The sequence below is a fragment of the Sorex araneus genome, chromosome 9 (genome assembly GCF_027595985.1).
Source record: "Sorex araneus isolate mSorAra2 chromosome 9, mSorAra2.pri, whole genome shotgun sequence".
In the NCBI taxonomy this organism is placed as follows: domain Eukaryota; kingdom Metazoa; phylum Chordata; class Mammalia; order Eulipotyphla; family Soricidae; genus Sorex; species Sorex araneus.
In genome coordinates this window covers 12,160,945-12,175,018 of record NC_073310.1, presented here as the reverse complement: position 1 = coordinate 12,175,018, position 14,074 = coordinate 12,160,945, and the positions used below count along the sequence as shown (strand labels likewise).

At 52.1% G+C, this 14,074-nt stretch overlaps 1 protein-coding gene across 1 annotated transcript in view; it reads left to right on the top strand.

Moving 5' to 3' along the window:
- The first annotated feature begins 1,237 nt into the window (after window positions 1-1,237).
- SVOP (SV2 related protein) overlaps window positions 1,238-14,074 on the top strand; it is a 60,533-nt gene continuing 47,696 nt past the window's right edge. Inside the window, exon 1 of the mRNA XM_055146914.1 lies at window positions 1,238-1,480. Coding sequence (XP_055002889.1) covers window positions 1,446-1,480 — 35 coding nt within the window. The 5' untranslated portion in view covers window positions 1,238-1,445. The remainder of the gene's footprint in view (window positions 1,481-14,074) is intronic.

The following is a 14,074-nucleotide window of genomic DNA, read 5'->3' as shown; positions in this document are numbered from 1 at the left end:
TCTCTCTCTCTCTCTCTCTCTCTCTCTCTCTCTCTCTCTCTCTCTCTCTCTCTCTCTCTCTCTCTCTGACCATGCCTGGTATGCTCAGGGGCTTCTTGGGAGCTGCTCCCAGGGGGTGCTCAAAGAATCACGTGACGTCAGAGATGGAACCCGGGGCTCCAGCACGCAAAGCAGACCGTTCGAGTGAAGGCTCTCCAATGAGTTTGCCGGCACCTCCTTCTGCTCTCCCCTCCTTCCATTTCCTCCCCTGCCCCCTGCTTGTTACTCCTCTCCCTCTCTCCTCATTCCATCTCTGCCCCTCTTCTCTTAGGGCTCTGCCCTCCTTTCCCTTGTGAGGGCGCCCCAGTGAATCACACGCCCCGGCCGGCAACCATCAGGGCCATCTCTGTAGTTTGCGCTTCTCACCTGTTGTGTAACTTCCCTGCCCACTTATTGGTTCACCCGGGACGGGAAGGTGTGTCACTCTGGGTCGGAACCACCCCATGTGCCAGGATCTGCTCGAGGCTCTGATGGGTGCAGAGGATTATACACCCCCAAACTTTCCTAGAAGAGAGCTAAGTTCTAAGCAGGGGGGCAGGCATCCAAGCGATGGAACCATTGAACTAAAGCAATGTGTCTTGTGCAATGTGTCTTGATTTATCTTTGATTCCCCAGAATCAGAGTTATCTTTAAAACAAATCACCAGGACAGGCTTGTTGAAAGACTAGCCATCTAGGGTCTCCTCTTGCCTAGCTTCCATTTTCCTCTCCATCCATTTCACTAGCCCTTCAGTTCCGTGTTGCCAAAGACATGTCTAACTAGTTCTCTACCATGGTGCCCTGTGCCTATTCCAGTACCTGGCACGCAAGCCGTGTTCCAAGCAATACATCAGTGCATGCATACAATAAATGTTGTCCCCTTCTTTTCATTTCCTGCGTGGGTGATAGCATCCTGAGGTTGAAGAGCATTGCACCAAAAGAAGAATGCAAGAAAAAAAAACAAACAAACAAACAAACAAAAAACCAAACCAAAAAACCCACCACGGGTGAATCCCTCCTCATAAACATCTCGGGAGACCATCCCCCATCAGAGGGTCCTGTAGAGGCATTCTGCAGGCTGCTGTGTTCTGAAAGGCCCTGGAGCCAGAAATAGCCCCCCACCAGCCTCCCTGGGCTCCCCCACCTCCCCGCCAGCCAGCCAGCCGTGCAGGCTTCTCCCCGCCCCCTCTCCCCGCGCAGCGCGCTCCTGCCCGCCGCCTCCTCCTCTCCGCCCACTCTCGCCGCGGTCTCCTGGCGGCTGTGGCTTTGTCTCCTGGGCTGCTCGCCGCTCCCCGGGGCAGCTGCCACCCGTGGCCCGGCCGCGGCGCGGGAGCTGTCCGGCGCCCCCGGTGCTGAAACCCCCCGAGCGCGCGTCCCGCTCCAGCGCCAGCACCATGTAAGGGCCATGCGCCCTGGCGCAGCGCGGACATGGAGGAGGATTTATTCCAGCTCAGGCAGCTGCCGTGAGTATCCCGGAGGGGAGAGGGATGGGAGTCGGAGGCCAGCCGGCCAGTTTCCCTTTAGAAACGAGGGGGGGGGGGCGGCTGCGGGGGGTTGAGGGGGGGGAACCTCTCCTCCCTGCCTGCTGGGTGCAAAGATGCAGATCCAGAGCAGAGGTGCGGACCTGGGGGAGACAGGCCCATTTTCTTACCCCAGCAGCCTTGACGCTGCTGTTCTTTTCGACTCGGTTCATGCCCCCCTCACCCCCAGATCAGCACCCTCTTGGGGGAGCTCCCCCAAGTGTCATTACCTCCCCCCTCCCCCTCCTCTCCCCGTTTGGAATTGCTCTGATGGATCCTAAAGGGACGTTGAGGTGGGTGTTTCAAGGAAGCGTTGGTTGCTGATTGGAAATGGGGGACCAGCTTGCTAAGCCGGTGCTCTGACATCCGTCTTTTCCAGCCTTTCTTGCTGGCTGTGAAATCCCTCCTTTTGACCAAGGGCTTTTGGAAGGTAAAGGATGCTGTGAACTGGTTTCTGAAAAGCTGGGGTTGTGGGGAGGGGGGCGGCGCTTGGGCAAAGCTTCCCGTTGTTTATGAAGTGTGGAGTGCCCTGGCTGAGATCCTCCCCCTGCTTCTGAATGAAAGGTTTTTGGCCCTGCTCGCTAGAGTAAGTCAGGCCTCCCCCGTGGAGGGCCAGCTTGGGGGCGCTTCCGGAATCCAGCCTTAGGGGACCGCACTTCTTAAGGGGCACCAGATTTGTTCTGAGAATCTCCAGGGAAACCCACCAAGCTATCAATGGCCAGGATGAGCCTCGTCCAGCCCCCTCCCGGCACACGCCTGATTTGTTAGGCAAATTTCAAGAATCCGAGAAAGGATATTTTCCCAAAAGCCTCGCTGAGGGGGGTTTTGTTTTCATGTTTAGCATCACTAGCCATTTGGATGGTGAAAGCAGACACCATTTGGGTTTGGCGGAACCAATGCGTTATCATTAGGATATGTGTGTGTGCTTGAATTAAAAATTGTTTCCCTCTGTGTCCCACTGAGAAAGTCCCCCAAGTGACTACAGTGTGATGGAGATCACCCCCCAAGCACCGAGCATGGGAGGGCACTTTACTGTTTACTGTCCGTGAAATTAATTTTCATTGATTTCATATTGACTTTTAAACGTTGATACTAAGGGACCCCCCCCTCAATAGCAGATGGTATGTGATACAGCACTATTTCACAAATGCTAAAAAAAAGAGGCGCTCATTTATCCTGTCCAGAGGTCAGGAGAGGAATATACGGGAGTATAAATAAGTGGGAGTCAATGTCTCAAAGGAAACACACTATTTTCATTGAGAAATGGATATTTTTAAACCCATCCTAGACAATAAATGATTTTTGAAATGAAAATTGGTGCTTAGGACAAGAATACAATACACATGATAATTGCTGTCTAATTGGGATAAATTCTCAATTCTGCAAGAGTATAGGAACTCTGCGTGTTATTCAAAGATTCATGTATATTTAATCTACTGCTATATGGAGATGACTCTTGCTACATTTCATCCTCTAATAATAAGAGGCTTTTTACTGATTGAAATTTGAAAATTTATGTAGAGTGGATTTATATGATAGGTACAGAGGGCAAATAAAATTTGAAAAGCATAAGAATTAAAAGTGGATGTCTCTTTAAATCCCAGTGTTCAATTTCTTGATGACTTTCAACACATTAATATGTATAATATCTACCAGAAAGGCCAAATTGTGTACTGATCAAGGGCATTAGCGCTTGGGTAAGAAATATTTGGGCTCAAAATCTCCTTGTGCCCCTTCTTGGCTGTGACTTTGAACAAGTGACTTAAGCTTTCTGAGACTCAGTTTCCCTAAAATGAAGACATAAAAGGAGAATTATAATAATGCTTAACTCACTGTGAAGCTCCAATGACATTATGCTAAATGCCTGGTTAAGATGAACCATTGAATGCATCTTAGCCATTATTTGCACTGCCTCTGAAAAATCATTTAAAATACATACAGATGCTCCCTCAGCTAGACACCTCCGAATTTCATCCGCCACCCCCAAATTCCATTTGAATGAAGTCAGTTAGCTTCCAGATACCTTGACCTTGATCCATTAAAAAAATAATAATAAAAGAAAATTTAAAAAGAATCAAAGGAAAGGAACAGCCACGTACATCTGAGTGGGTTACAAATCACGACTTAGATATTTTTTAAACCACACCCTGCATATAAATGCACAGATTGCAGGCAGCAGACTTCCTGAGAGCAATATGGCTTAAAAAAAATTGAGTGGGAGGATTGGCAAGAGTGGACCGTGGGACAGGCCTGGCCCCAGGGGAGGCCAAGTGTTAATAGATTATTAGCCACTAAGTAGTTTGCAGGGTCAGGGGAGGGGAAAGGGGATGAAGGGAACGAAGGAAACAGCATCTCCAAGCTCATGTGTGACCATGAACGCCCTGGCCTTCCCGGTGCTGAGACTGCTGAGTCTCAGGGGACTGTGCGTTTGTACCCAGGTCTGTCGTCTCTCGTGAACTCGGACGAGTCAGAGCCTTCTGGGCGTCCCCTTTCTAGGATGATTTCTTGAAAGCAAGTTTTATAGAATACGTGGATTCATTCGTTCATGCAGTCAGTGATTTCCCTGGGCACTGTTCCAGGTACGAAGGATTCTATGACAGAACAAGACAGACACAGATCCCTGCCCTTATGAAGCACATCATTTAGGACTGAAGAGAGAGGGCAGTGGGGAAGGCACTGGCTTGGCATGAGCCTGGCTCTGGTTGGATCCCAGGTAACATGTGCACCTGGGGGTGACTCCCGAGCACAGAGCCAGGAGCACAGTCACGGAGCACTGCCAGGTACTGCCAGGTACGGCCCCCAAATCCAGTCCCCTCTCTTCGCCCCAAAAGAAGCTCACAATCTAGAGTGTTAGTGTCCAAGACAGCTGCCACTAGCACTTATGGTTAAATGATGTCATTTGTATATATAATAATTTATATAAGATAGACATTTTTGGGCTGGAGAGATAGTACAGCGGGGAAGGCACTTGCCTTGCATGCAACTGGCCTAGGTTCAATCTCTGGCACCTCACATGGTGCCCTGAGCCTGCCAGAAGTGATCCCTGAGCACCAATTGGTGTGGCGGAAAAACCAAAATAATAATAATAATAATAGTAATGGGATTAGTAATACATGTGTGTGTAATTCCATCAACGGTCAGCACCCAGAGACTTAAAAGCAAGCTCCCAGAAGCACGCGGCCACAAAGCGGCCGCATGATATCTTGTAGCCTACTTCTCCCTCTGGGAGAAACTGGCAAGCTTCTGAGAGTTTCCTGCCCACATGGGACAGCCTTGCAAGCTTCCCATGGTGTATTCATATGCTAAAGTCAGTAAAAAGCTGGATCTCATTCCCCTGACCCTGAAAGAACCTCCAGTGCGACATCCTTGGGAGGACTGAGTCGAGAGAGACTTCTAAGATCTCAGGGAAAGGACGAATGGGGAGGTTACTAAGCCCGCTTGAGAAATAGACGATTAACGGGATTTAGTGATTTGTGATTCATGAATAATAGTAATAATAGCACTGTAGCACTGTCACCCCATTGTGCATCGATTAGCTTGAGCGGGCACCAGTAATGTCTCCATTGTGAGACTTGTTGTTACTGTTTTTGGCATATCAAATACGCCACGGGGAGCTTGCCAGGCTCTGCCGCATGCGGGTGGATACTCTCAGTAGCTTGCTGGGCTCTCTGAAAGGGATGGAGGAATCAAACCCGGGTCGGCCACGTGCAAGGCAAATGCCGTACCTGCTGTGTTATTGCTCCACTCTAATAATAACAGTAATAGTGATAAAATATACTTTAAAAATCAAATCGGTGAAATTTGAAAAGGCCCTTTATTGTGCTGCCATATTTCAAGTGCCCCATAGTTATAGATGGCAAGTGGTTACTGACCCGTGTTGGTCTAAAACACCTCTATGACTGCAGATGCTTCCAGAAAGGAGCAACCTGTCTGGTGGGAGAAGGAAGATGCCGAAGACATAATTGGACAAATAACTATGAGAATTGTCATAGTGCCACGAAGGGCAGGTGGGGAGTGCACCGGACATTCGTTCGAGGTGGCATGGGGCACCATCAAGCGGTAGCCCCTGATTTGGATCCAGACACTCCCCATCAACCCCCCATAGCATGCGTGGGTGGGCTTGGTGGCCCCCACTTCCACTGGGCCTGTCCAGTACTGCATTGCCAGGCCTCCGGAGCATTGAACTATATGGTCCAATGGGCTGAGTAACCCCCAGGACCCCCCCAATATTGCTTGGAAGGTGCCCCCCACACACACACACAAAAAAAAAGAACTGAGAGCTCTGTGGAGGCGAAGGTCAGCATATAAGGAAACCAAGATGTCGTAACTGACATTTGCAAATGGATCAACCTTGAGGTTGGAACAATGGTGCCCCCCAACCAAGCAAAGAACAACTGGAAGGAGGAGGAATCCCTGGGCAGACGGAGGTCAAAAGGAAAGAGAGAGTCATACAGGATCGCGGTGAAGTAACAGTGAGGACAGCTGGTAGACCAGGAGGTAGATCACCAGTGGGGGTGACCTAACAGATGACCAAGTGAGGGGTATGGAAAGGTTCCAAGTCCTGGGCAGGGGGGCGTGGAAAAGGGGAGATGATGGTCAAAGCCGAGCTTTGACAGATCACCCAGGTACGGATTTCTTTCTGTTTTTTGTTTTGTTTTGCTTTTTTTTGTCACACCTGGAGATGGTCAGGAGTTACTCCTGGCTCTGCACTTAGAAATTACTCCTGGCGGTGTTTGGGGGACCATATGGGGTGTGGGGGATTGAACCCCGGGTTGGCTGCGTCCTACCCACTGTACCCTCTGTCCTGTTGCTCGGGCCCTGGGCAAGGTTTGCTACCCAAGGAGGAACAGACTGCGAGGCTCACCTTCAAACCGAGGCTTGATTATTATTTAGACTTGGCCAGACCCAGTGCTGAGAGAGGACCTTCCAGATAAAGTCGGCCCCACTCCTAGGCCCAAGGGGCGGGGCACTCAGGGTGGGAGTCTCCAAAGGAGGTGGAGGGTGGGGCTTGTGGGGCTTCTCTGGTGTTTCCGTGGATGAAACGGGTAAGAAACACTGGCCAGGCTGCTTGAATAATCTCCAGGGGTGAGGAGGCCCAGACACACCATGTGTTCATTTGCATATGAAAGATGCGTCTGTGTGGACAGGCGGGTGATTTATCATCTCACAGAATTACTTAACCCCGGGAGTCCCTCTGGGGTCGGTCAGGTCCCCAGATGTCAGCACAATGGAATACAGACAGTAAGAGGCACATTAACGCAGAGAGACAGAGAGTGAGGCACCGAGGGGGCAGCTGCTGAACGGGAGGCCGGGAGGCCATGGAGGCTGGCAATGGGTGGGGAGGGGGTGTTGATTTTTTTTTATAACCCCCCACTCCTACATTTAGCAGAGGAGAGCTTTAAAGGGGCTGGTTTCTTTTCATTTTCATTTTCTTTTCTTTTCTTTTTTTTTTTTTGGAGCCCCGCCTGGCAGTGCTCAGGGGTCACCCCTGGCAGTGCTCAGAGTCACTCCTGGCAGTGCTCAGGGTGGAACATGTGTGTGGAGCATGTGTGAACTTGGGGCTTGGAACTCTCACATGGAGCTATTCCCCGGGCTCCGTGATCAATATCTAATGAAGGTCCACGTGTTGGGGGCGGCGTCTCTGAGGGCTTTGAGGACCCACCTTGGTCCCAGGTGTCTCAGCTCCTTCCCACCGGGGCTGCTTCGGAGTCTGGAGCAGACAGTGGGGTCGCCCCGTGGGCCCGCAGCTGCCAGGCGCCCAGCAGAACGCAGTCGGCTTTGACTCCATCAGGACGAGCCCAGGAAGTCCCAGCTCGGTGTGAGTCTTTCCAGGGGCTGGACTGAATCTACAGTGGGCGTTCCCGCGGGGCAGGGGGTGGGAGAAAGTGTTTATGGAACGTGGACTCCAAGAACAGAGCTTGAACCCCTGGGTATAAAGGCGATGGAAGCAGATTTCAACCGGAAGGAAGCAGAGTTCAGGGATGGGGTGGGGAGGGGGGAAGCCGCTTCGGAGGAGGGGTGCAGGGGAGGAGGGGACAAGGGTCTGCCCATTCCGGGAGGTGTTCCGGGGGGGCTGGTACATATACTGTCTCCTGTAGTTGCCTCTCTAGCCCGGGATTGGGGTGCTATTGCTATCTTGTTTGTAGACAAGGGAACTGGGGCTCCAGAAGTGAATCTAGGTACTAAGTAGTACTGGTACTAAGTGACTCAAATAGCACTTAAACCACTCTCTCTCTGTCTCTGTCTCTGTCTCTCTCTCTCTTCCCCCCCACCCCCTCTCATGGGAAGCACAGCTGGCTGTGCTCAGGTCTGACTCCTGGGTCTGTGCTCATTCCTGGTGGTGCTCAGAGGCCCATATGGGATACCAGGTATTGAACCTGAGTCAGCCATATGCAAGGCCAATGCCCTACCCCCCATACTCGCTCTCTATAGACCCCCCAGCCAAAGCTGCTCTGACGCAACTGAATCCCTCAGACGCAACTGAGGGATTCATTAACCGGCTCATTCCCATGTCACCCTCCAGACCAGATCACGCTCTCACGGTTCAACCAAGAGGAACCCTTGAATCTGAATTTTAATCTTTCATTTTGGAGTGAGGGCGCCCCTGGCGGTGCTTGGGAGCTACTCCTTGTTCAGTGTTTGGGTTCTTTTTTTTTTTTTTTTTTTGCTTCTTTTTTGGGAGGGTGGGGGTCACACCCGGCAATGCACAGGGGATACTCCTGGCTCTGCACTCAGGAATTACTCCTGGCGGTGCTCAGGGGACGATATGGGATGCTGGGAATCGAACCTGGGTCAGCTGCATGCAAGGCAAATGCCCTACCCGCTGTGCTACTGCTCTAGCCCCTCCTTCAGTGTTTGAAGGTCACTGGCCACCGTGCTCAGAGGACCATGAAGTGCCAGGGATTGAGCCTGGGCCTCCCGTGGGCGGAGCCTGTGCTCGAGTGCTCCAGCCCTTTCAGCGGCTGCACAAGCCCCGAGGAGGAATTTCATTAAGATACAGGGAGGGGGGCTGTGGTGACAGCACAGCTGGGAGGGCGTTTGCCTTGCATGCCGCTGACCCGGGTTCGATTCCAAGTATCCCATATGGTCCTCCTAACACCCCCAGGAGTGATTCCTGAATCACTCAGGTAATTCCTGAGTGCAGAGCCAGGAGTAACCCCTGAGCATCGCCAGGTGAGACCCAAAAAAGTAAAAAAAAAAAAAAAAAAAAGTATGGTGATGGAGAATGGGCACAAGTGGAGGGATGGGTACGCGGACATTGTATGACCAAAACGTAATCATGCAAGTTTGTAAGTCTGTAACTGTATCTCATGGTGACTCATTAAAATTTTATAAAATCAATTTAAAAATAAATAAAAATAAATAATTTTTTTTTTTGCTTTTTTTTGGGGGGGGTCACACCTGGCGATGCACAGGGGTTACTCCTGGCTCTGCACTCAGGAATTACCCCTGGCCGTGCTCAGGGGACCATATGGGATGCTGGGATTTGAACCCGGGTCGGCCGCGTGCAAGGCAAACGCCCTACCCGCTGTGCTATCGCTCCAGCCCAAAAATAAATAAATAAATAATTTTTTAAAAAGCTGTAGGAAGAGGTGACAAAAGTGTAGCAGCCATACTAGACCCTCTAAAATCGGACAGAGGAGGCCTCGGGGGGTTGGACGTGATGCCTGGAAGGTCCCTTTCGCAGCCGGACAGCTGGGAGTTCACAGTTATTGGAGGTCCATGTTTATAAGTTATTGGGGGATATGCATTCACCACAGAATTAATTTTGGTCTATTTTCTGCCATCCAAGAGCAAAACAACTTTGAACTGGTTCTCTAGAGAGTGGACCACGCCCTTCAATCCTGGACACGATCGGGGACCAGGGGGTGGCACAAGGGCTGGAGCACGTGTCAGAGCACAGAGCACGGAGTCCAGTCACTGCATGGCCTGGTCGCCACCCCTCGCCCCAGCAGACTTGCACCCTGCACTGCGGGGGGCTACCAGTGCCACCCCTAGCAGGGTCTGGGCCTCCAGGGCTACCTCCAGTAGCATGGGGGAAGGGCCAGGGCTGGGTCCTTCTTCCTGCAGGGCGCCGAACACCACCCCTCCGTCGGCGCAGTTCACCAGGCTTCCCTGCCTCCCGGCTAGAGGCCCAGTGTTTACTGGCAAGAACAATCACCCCTGCATGGGTGCAAAGAGAAAACTTTAGTCAGTGACAGAGCCCTGGCCCTGCCTGTGCAAGGCCCTGGGTTTCACCTTCGACATGACTAAAAGAGACAACGATTTACTTTTTTGTTCAGAGTAAACATGGAGGGCTGCCGGGAGGAAGAAGCTAATCGTTCAATCCCTTCTCCATGCAAACTCTGGTTACAGGTCGTTTTCCCAGAAAGGGACAAAGGAGTTAGCTTTTGATGGTAATCCCCAGCATCGGAGGGACGGTGCAGGGGCAGGAGGGAGAGAGCACTCAAACCCCGAGACCTTCCGGGAGGCAGTAAACATTCAAGATGCAGGAAAAAACACAGTGAGAGGTAAGCCTTTGGCAAAGTACAGAGGTTTCAGCTACGACTAGAGCTCTCAGACAATCAACACACACACACACACACACACACACACACACACACTCGTTCACAAAGACACACACGTACGTCTGTTCGACACGGCACTTCACACAGCCTCCCAGTTACGGAACCTGTCCCAGTGTCTGGTGACGGGTTGTTGGATAAAGGCGTCGTGGGATGTTTGCGCTGCGGAATATCACGCAACTGTTTTAGCACGTGCGCTACTGCAGTGAACACAGACGGTCACACAGCTATAAGCCGAGGCGAGATCTCGCAGTTTGCTGCGAACTGGCTGGACCTGGAGGGTGTCAGGGCCGCTGGAGGCGGAGGAAGGACAGATAACGCACGTTCGCCCCAACCTGGTGGTCCGAGCAAGCCCAGGGAAGGTGCTGAAGGACGGCAGACGCTTGGCCTGGGTTACAGAAACGAGAAGGCCTGGAAGGAGAAGTCGGGGACGGGGGGAGAAGACGAGGCAGACTGGTGATCGAGTAAGAGCACTGTCCAAGAGCACTGGGCATGTTGGGGGTGTGGGGGTGGGCTAACTGTGTGCATCGCAACCACGAGGGGGGCTGGAGAGATAGTGCAATGGGGAGGGCTCTTGCCTTGCATGCGGCTGACTTGTGTTCGATTCCCGGCACCCCATGGGGTCCCCCGAGCCTGCCAGGAGTGATCCCTGAGTGCAAAACTGGGAGGAAGCCCTGAGCACCACCAACTGCGGCTCCCCCCCACTGCGAAAACCAAACCCCCAACAGGACAGTAATGTAAACATACGGCCCGACTAAAATAATCCTTTAAAACTTTCGGTTGAGGGGCTGGAGCGATAGCACAGCGGATTAGGGCATTTGCCTTGCACGCGGCCGACCCGGGTTCAATTCCCAGCATCCCATATGGTCCCCTGAGCACCACCACGAGTAGTTCCTGAGTGCATAAGCCAGGAGTGACCCCTGTGCATTGCTGGGTGTGACCCAAAAAGCAAAAAAAAAAAAAAAACATCGGTTGAGTTTGCGAAGGAGGTGGGCGGGAGGAGGGAGAGAACCTCGGGTCATCGGTGGGACCCTGGCACTGTGGTGGCTCCCGAGTTGGAGCACTGAAAGCCGGAAACTATTTGTAAAACCTTCGCAAAGCACTTCCTGAAACTAAAACAGAAAGCCAGGCTGTTCAGAAAGAGCTGGCCTGGGCTGCCCTAGTTCCCCGCCTGTCCCCTGTCCCGTCGCCTGTTGGATCTCGCGTGGTGGGAGGGACATGGTCAGAGGCTTGGGGCTCACAGCCACAGTGGGGGGTGACTTAGATCATCTTTTTTTTTTTTTTTTTTACTTTTTGGGTCACACCCGGCAATGCACAGGGGTCACTCCTGGCTCTGGACTCAGGAATTACTTCTGGTGGTGCTCAGAGGACCATATGGGATGCTGGGAATCGAACCCGGGTCGGCCGCGTGCAAGGCAAACGCCCTACCCGCTGTGCTATTGCTCCAGCCCCGTCTTTTTCTTTTTCTTGATTATTATTCCCTGCCTCCCCCTTTGGGAAATCTGGGCTCAGTGGGGGTTGGCAATACTTTGAGAAACCTGATTCAAAGTGCAGTTTGGCTTTCTGGGTATAAGGGTTTTTTTTTTTTAATAGAAATGCTATATCCCTTTATTTATTTATTTATTTATTTATTTATTTATTTATTTATTTATTTGCTTTTTGCTCACACCCGGCGATGCTCAGGGGTTACTCCTGGCTCTGCACTCAGGAATCACTCTTGGTGGTACTCAGGGGACCATACGGGATGCCGGGATCAAACCTGAGTTGGCCGCATGCAGGGCAAATGCGTGTATACACACACACACACACACACGTACACACACACGTACACACACACACACACACTCTCTCCCTCTCTCTCTCTCTCTTTCTCTCTCTCTCCCCTCCCTTTTCAAGACTGGATGATTTTCAGTTGTATGGCTGGACCACTCTCTGTCTGCTTATCTCTTGATAAACACCTGGATTGCATAATGTGATTCAGATGAACTTCAAGACATTTGGTCTTGGAGCAATAGCACAGTAGGTAGGATGTTTGCCTTGCACGAGGCTGACCCTGGTTCGATCCCCAGCATCCCATATGTTCCCCCGAGCACCACCAGGAGTCATTCCTGAGTGCAGAGCCAGGAGAAGCCAATGTGCACTATCGGATGTGATGCCCCAAAGTCCTCCCCCCAAAAAAAGACATTTTCAAAGAGCTTTTTCCCAACACCCCCATCATTCTTAACTGCCCTCTCCCTACAATTCCTGAGGACTGTGTCGCTGCTTTTGTATGACTCCCCGCAAGTCTGCAAAGAAGGCATGACGCTGAGCCCCAGTCGTGGAAACTCTTGAAGTGAGGTGGCTTTGGCTGAACCCAGTGTAGACGCCTCCTGTGACCTGGGCAGGCTCTCGGCATGGGGGGGCCTGATCTGGAATACAACCCGGGGTGAAATGCTGATGTGCCCGCAAGGGAAAGGCCCCTCCTGCTGGAAGGTGTGCGGTGAACCAGCACAGACTCACATCAAGCCCCCCCACCCGCGGCCACCGGGAGAGTTCGAGAAGAGTGGGCAGAGCCCAGCACGGGGCCGTGGAGAGCTGGCGTGGGTTACCTTTCCCAGGAGCGGCCGGTGGTCCTCAGTCCGGGAGGAAGCACGCAGCCCCGCATGGTGCTCGCGAACGTGACGGAGAGGCGGGTTCAGCGAAGATGCCGGGACACATGTCGTCTGCTCGGAGCTGCTGCCTCAGCCTTCGGGGCGAGCCGTCGAGCTGCCCTTCAGCCCTGGAAGGAGTGGGGGGCGCGAGTCAGTGCCCTTTCTCCGCCCGGGCCTCGTAATCCTCGCGCTCTCCATCTCCGGGGCTGACCTGGGGCCCTGCTGGTGCCGTTTCTATTTCCGTGTTCCGGAGATGGAACTTACTCCCCCTCCCCTGAGCCCTGAACTCAGCGGCTGGGGTGGAGACGTCAGCCCCTTAGAGACCTCCCGTGGTCTCGTCCTGGTTCTCTCTCTCTGTGTCTCTCTGTCTGTCTTTCTCTATCTATCTCTGGCTCTCTGTCTCTGTCTGTCTCTCTGTCTCTGTCTGATTCTCTCTGTCTCTGTCTCGGTCTGATTCTCTCTATCTCTCTCTGTCTCTCGATCTCTGGCTCTCTCTGTCTCTGTCTGTCTCTGTCTGTCTCTGTATGATTCTCTCTCTGTCTGTCTCTTTCTCTGTCTCTCTATCCCTGGCTCTCTCTGTCTCTGTCTGTCTGTGTCTCTGTCTGATTCTGTCTCTGTCTCTGTCTGATTCTCTCTATCTCTCTCTGTCTCTCGATCTCTGGCTCTCTCTGTCTCTGTCTGTCTCTCTGTCTCTCTCTGTCTGTCTCTGTATGATTCTCTCTCTGTCTGTCTCTTTCTCTGTCTCTCTATCCCTGGCTCTCTCTGTCTCTGTCTGTCTGTGTCTCTGTCTGATTCTGTCTCTGTCTCTGTCTCTGTCTGATTCTCTCTATCTCTCTCTGTCTCTCGATCTCTGGCTCTCTCTGTCTCTGTCTGTCTCTCTGTCTCTCTCTCTGTCTGTCTCTGTATGATTCTCTGTCTGTCTCTTTCTCTGTCTATCTCTGGCTCTCTCTGTCTCTGTCTGTCTCTCTGTCTCTCTCTGTCTGTCTCTGTATGATTCTCTGTCTCTTTCTCTGTCTATCTCTGGCTCTCTCTGTCTCTGTCTGTCTCTCTGTCTCTGTCTGTTTCTGTCTGTCTGTCTATCTCTCTGTCTGTTTGTTTGTCTGTTTCTCTGTCTCTCTGTCTGTCTCTCTCTCAGTACTGGGCTTCTTTTCCCACAGCCAGATACCCAGGGATGTCTCCATGCCCTACCCCAGGCCCATGCTCCTCCCTGATGGGGCCTGCACGAGAGCTTGAGTCGGAAATCCCATTTCTCCAAAGAAGGTGAATAAACCCGTGGGTGAGATGCTCAGTTTTAGGGAGATACCGAGCAGAAGCCCGGGGGGATCCATTTCACAGGTGGGGGT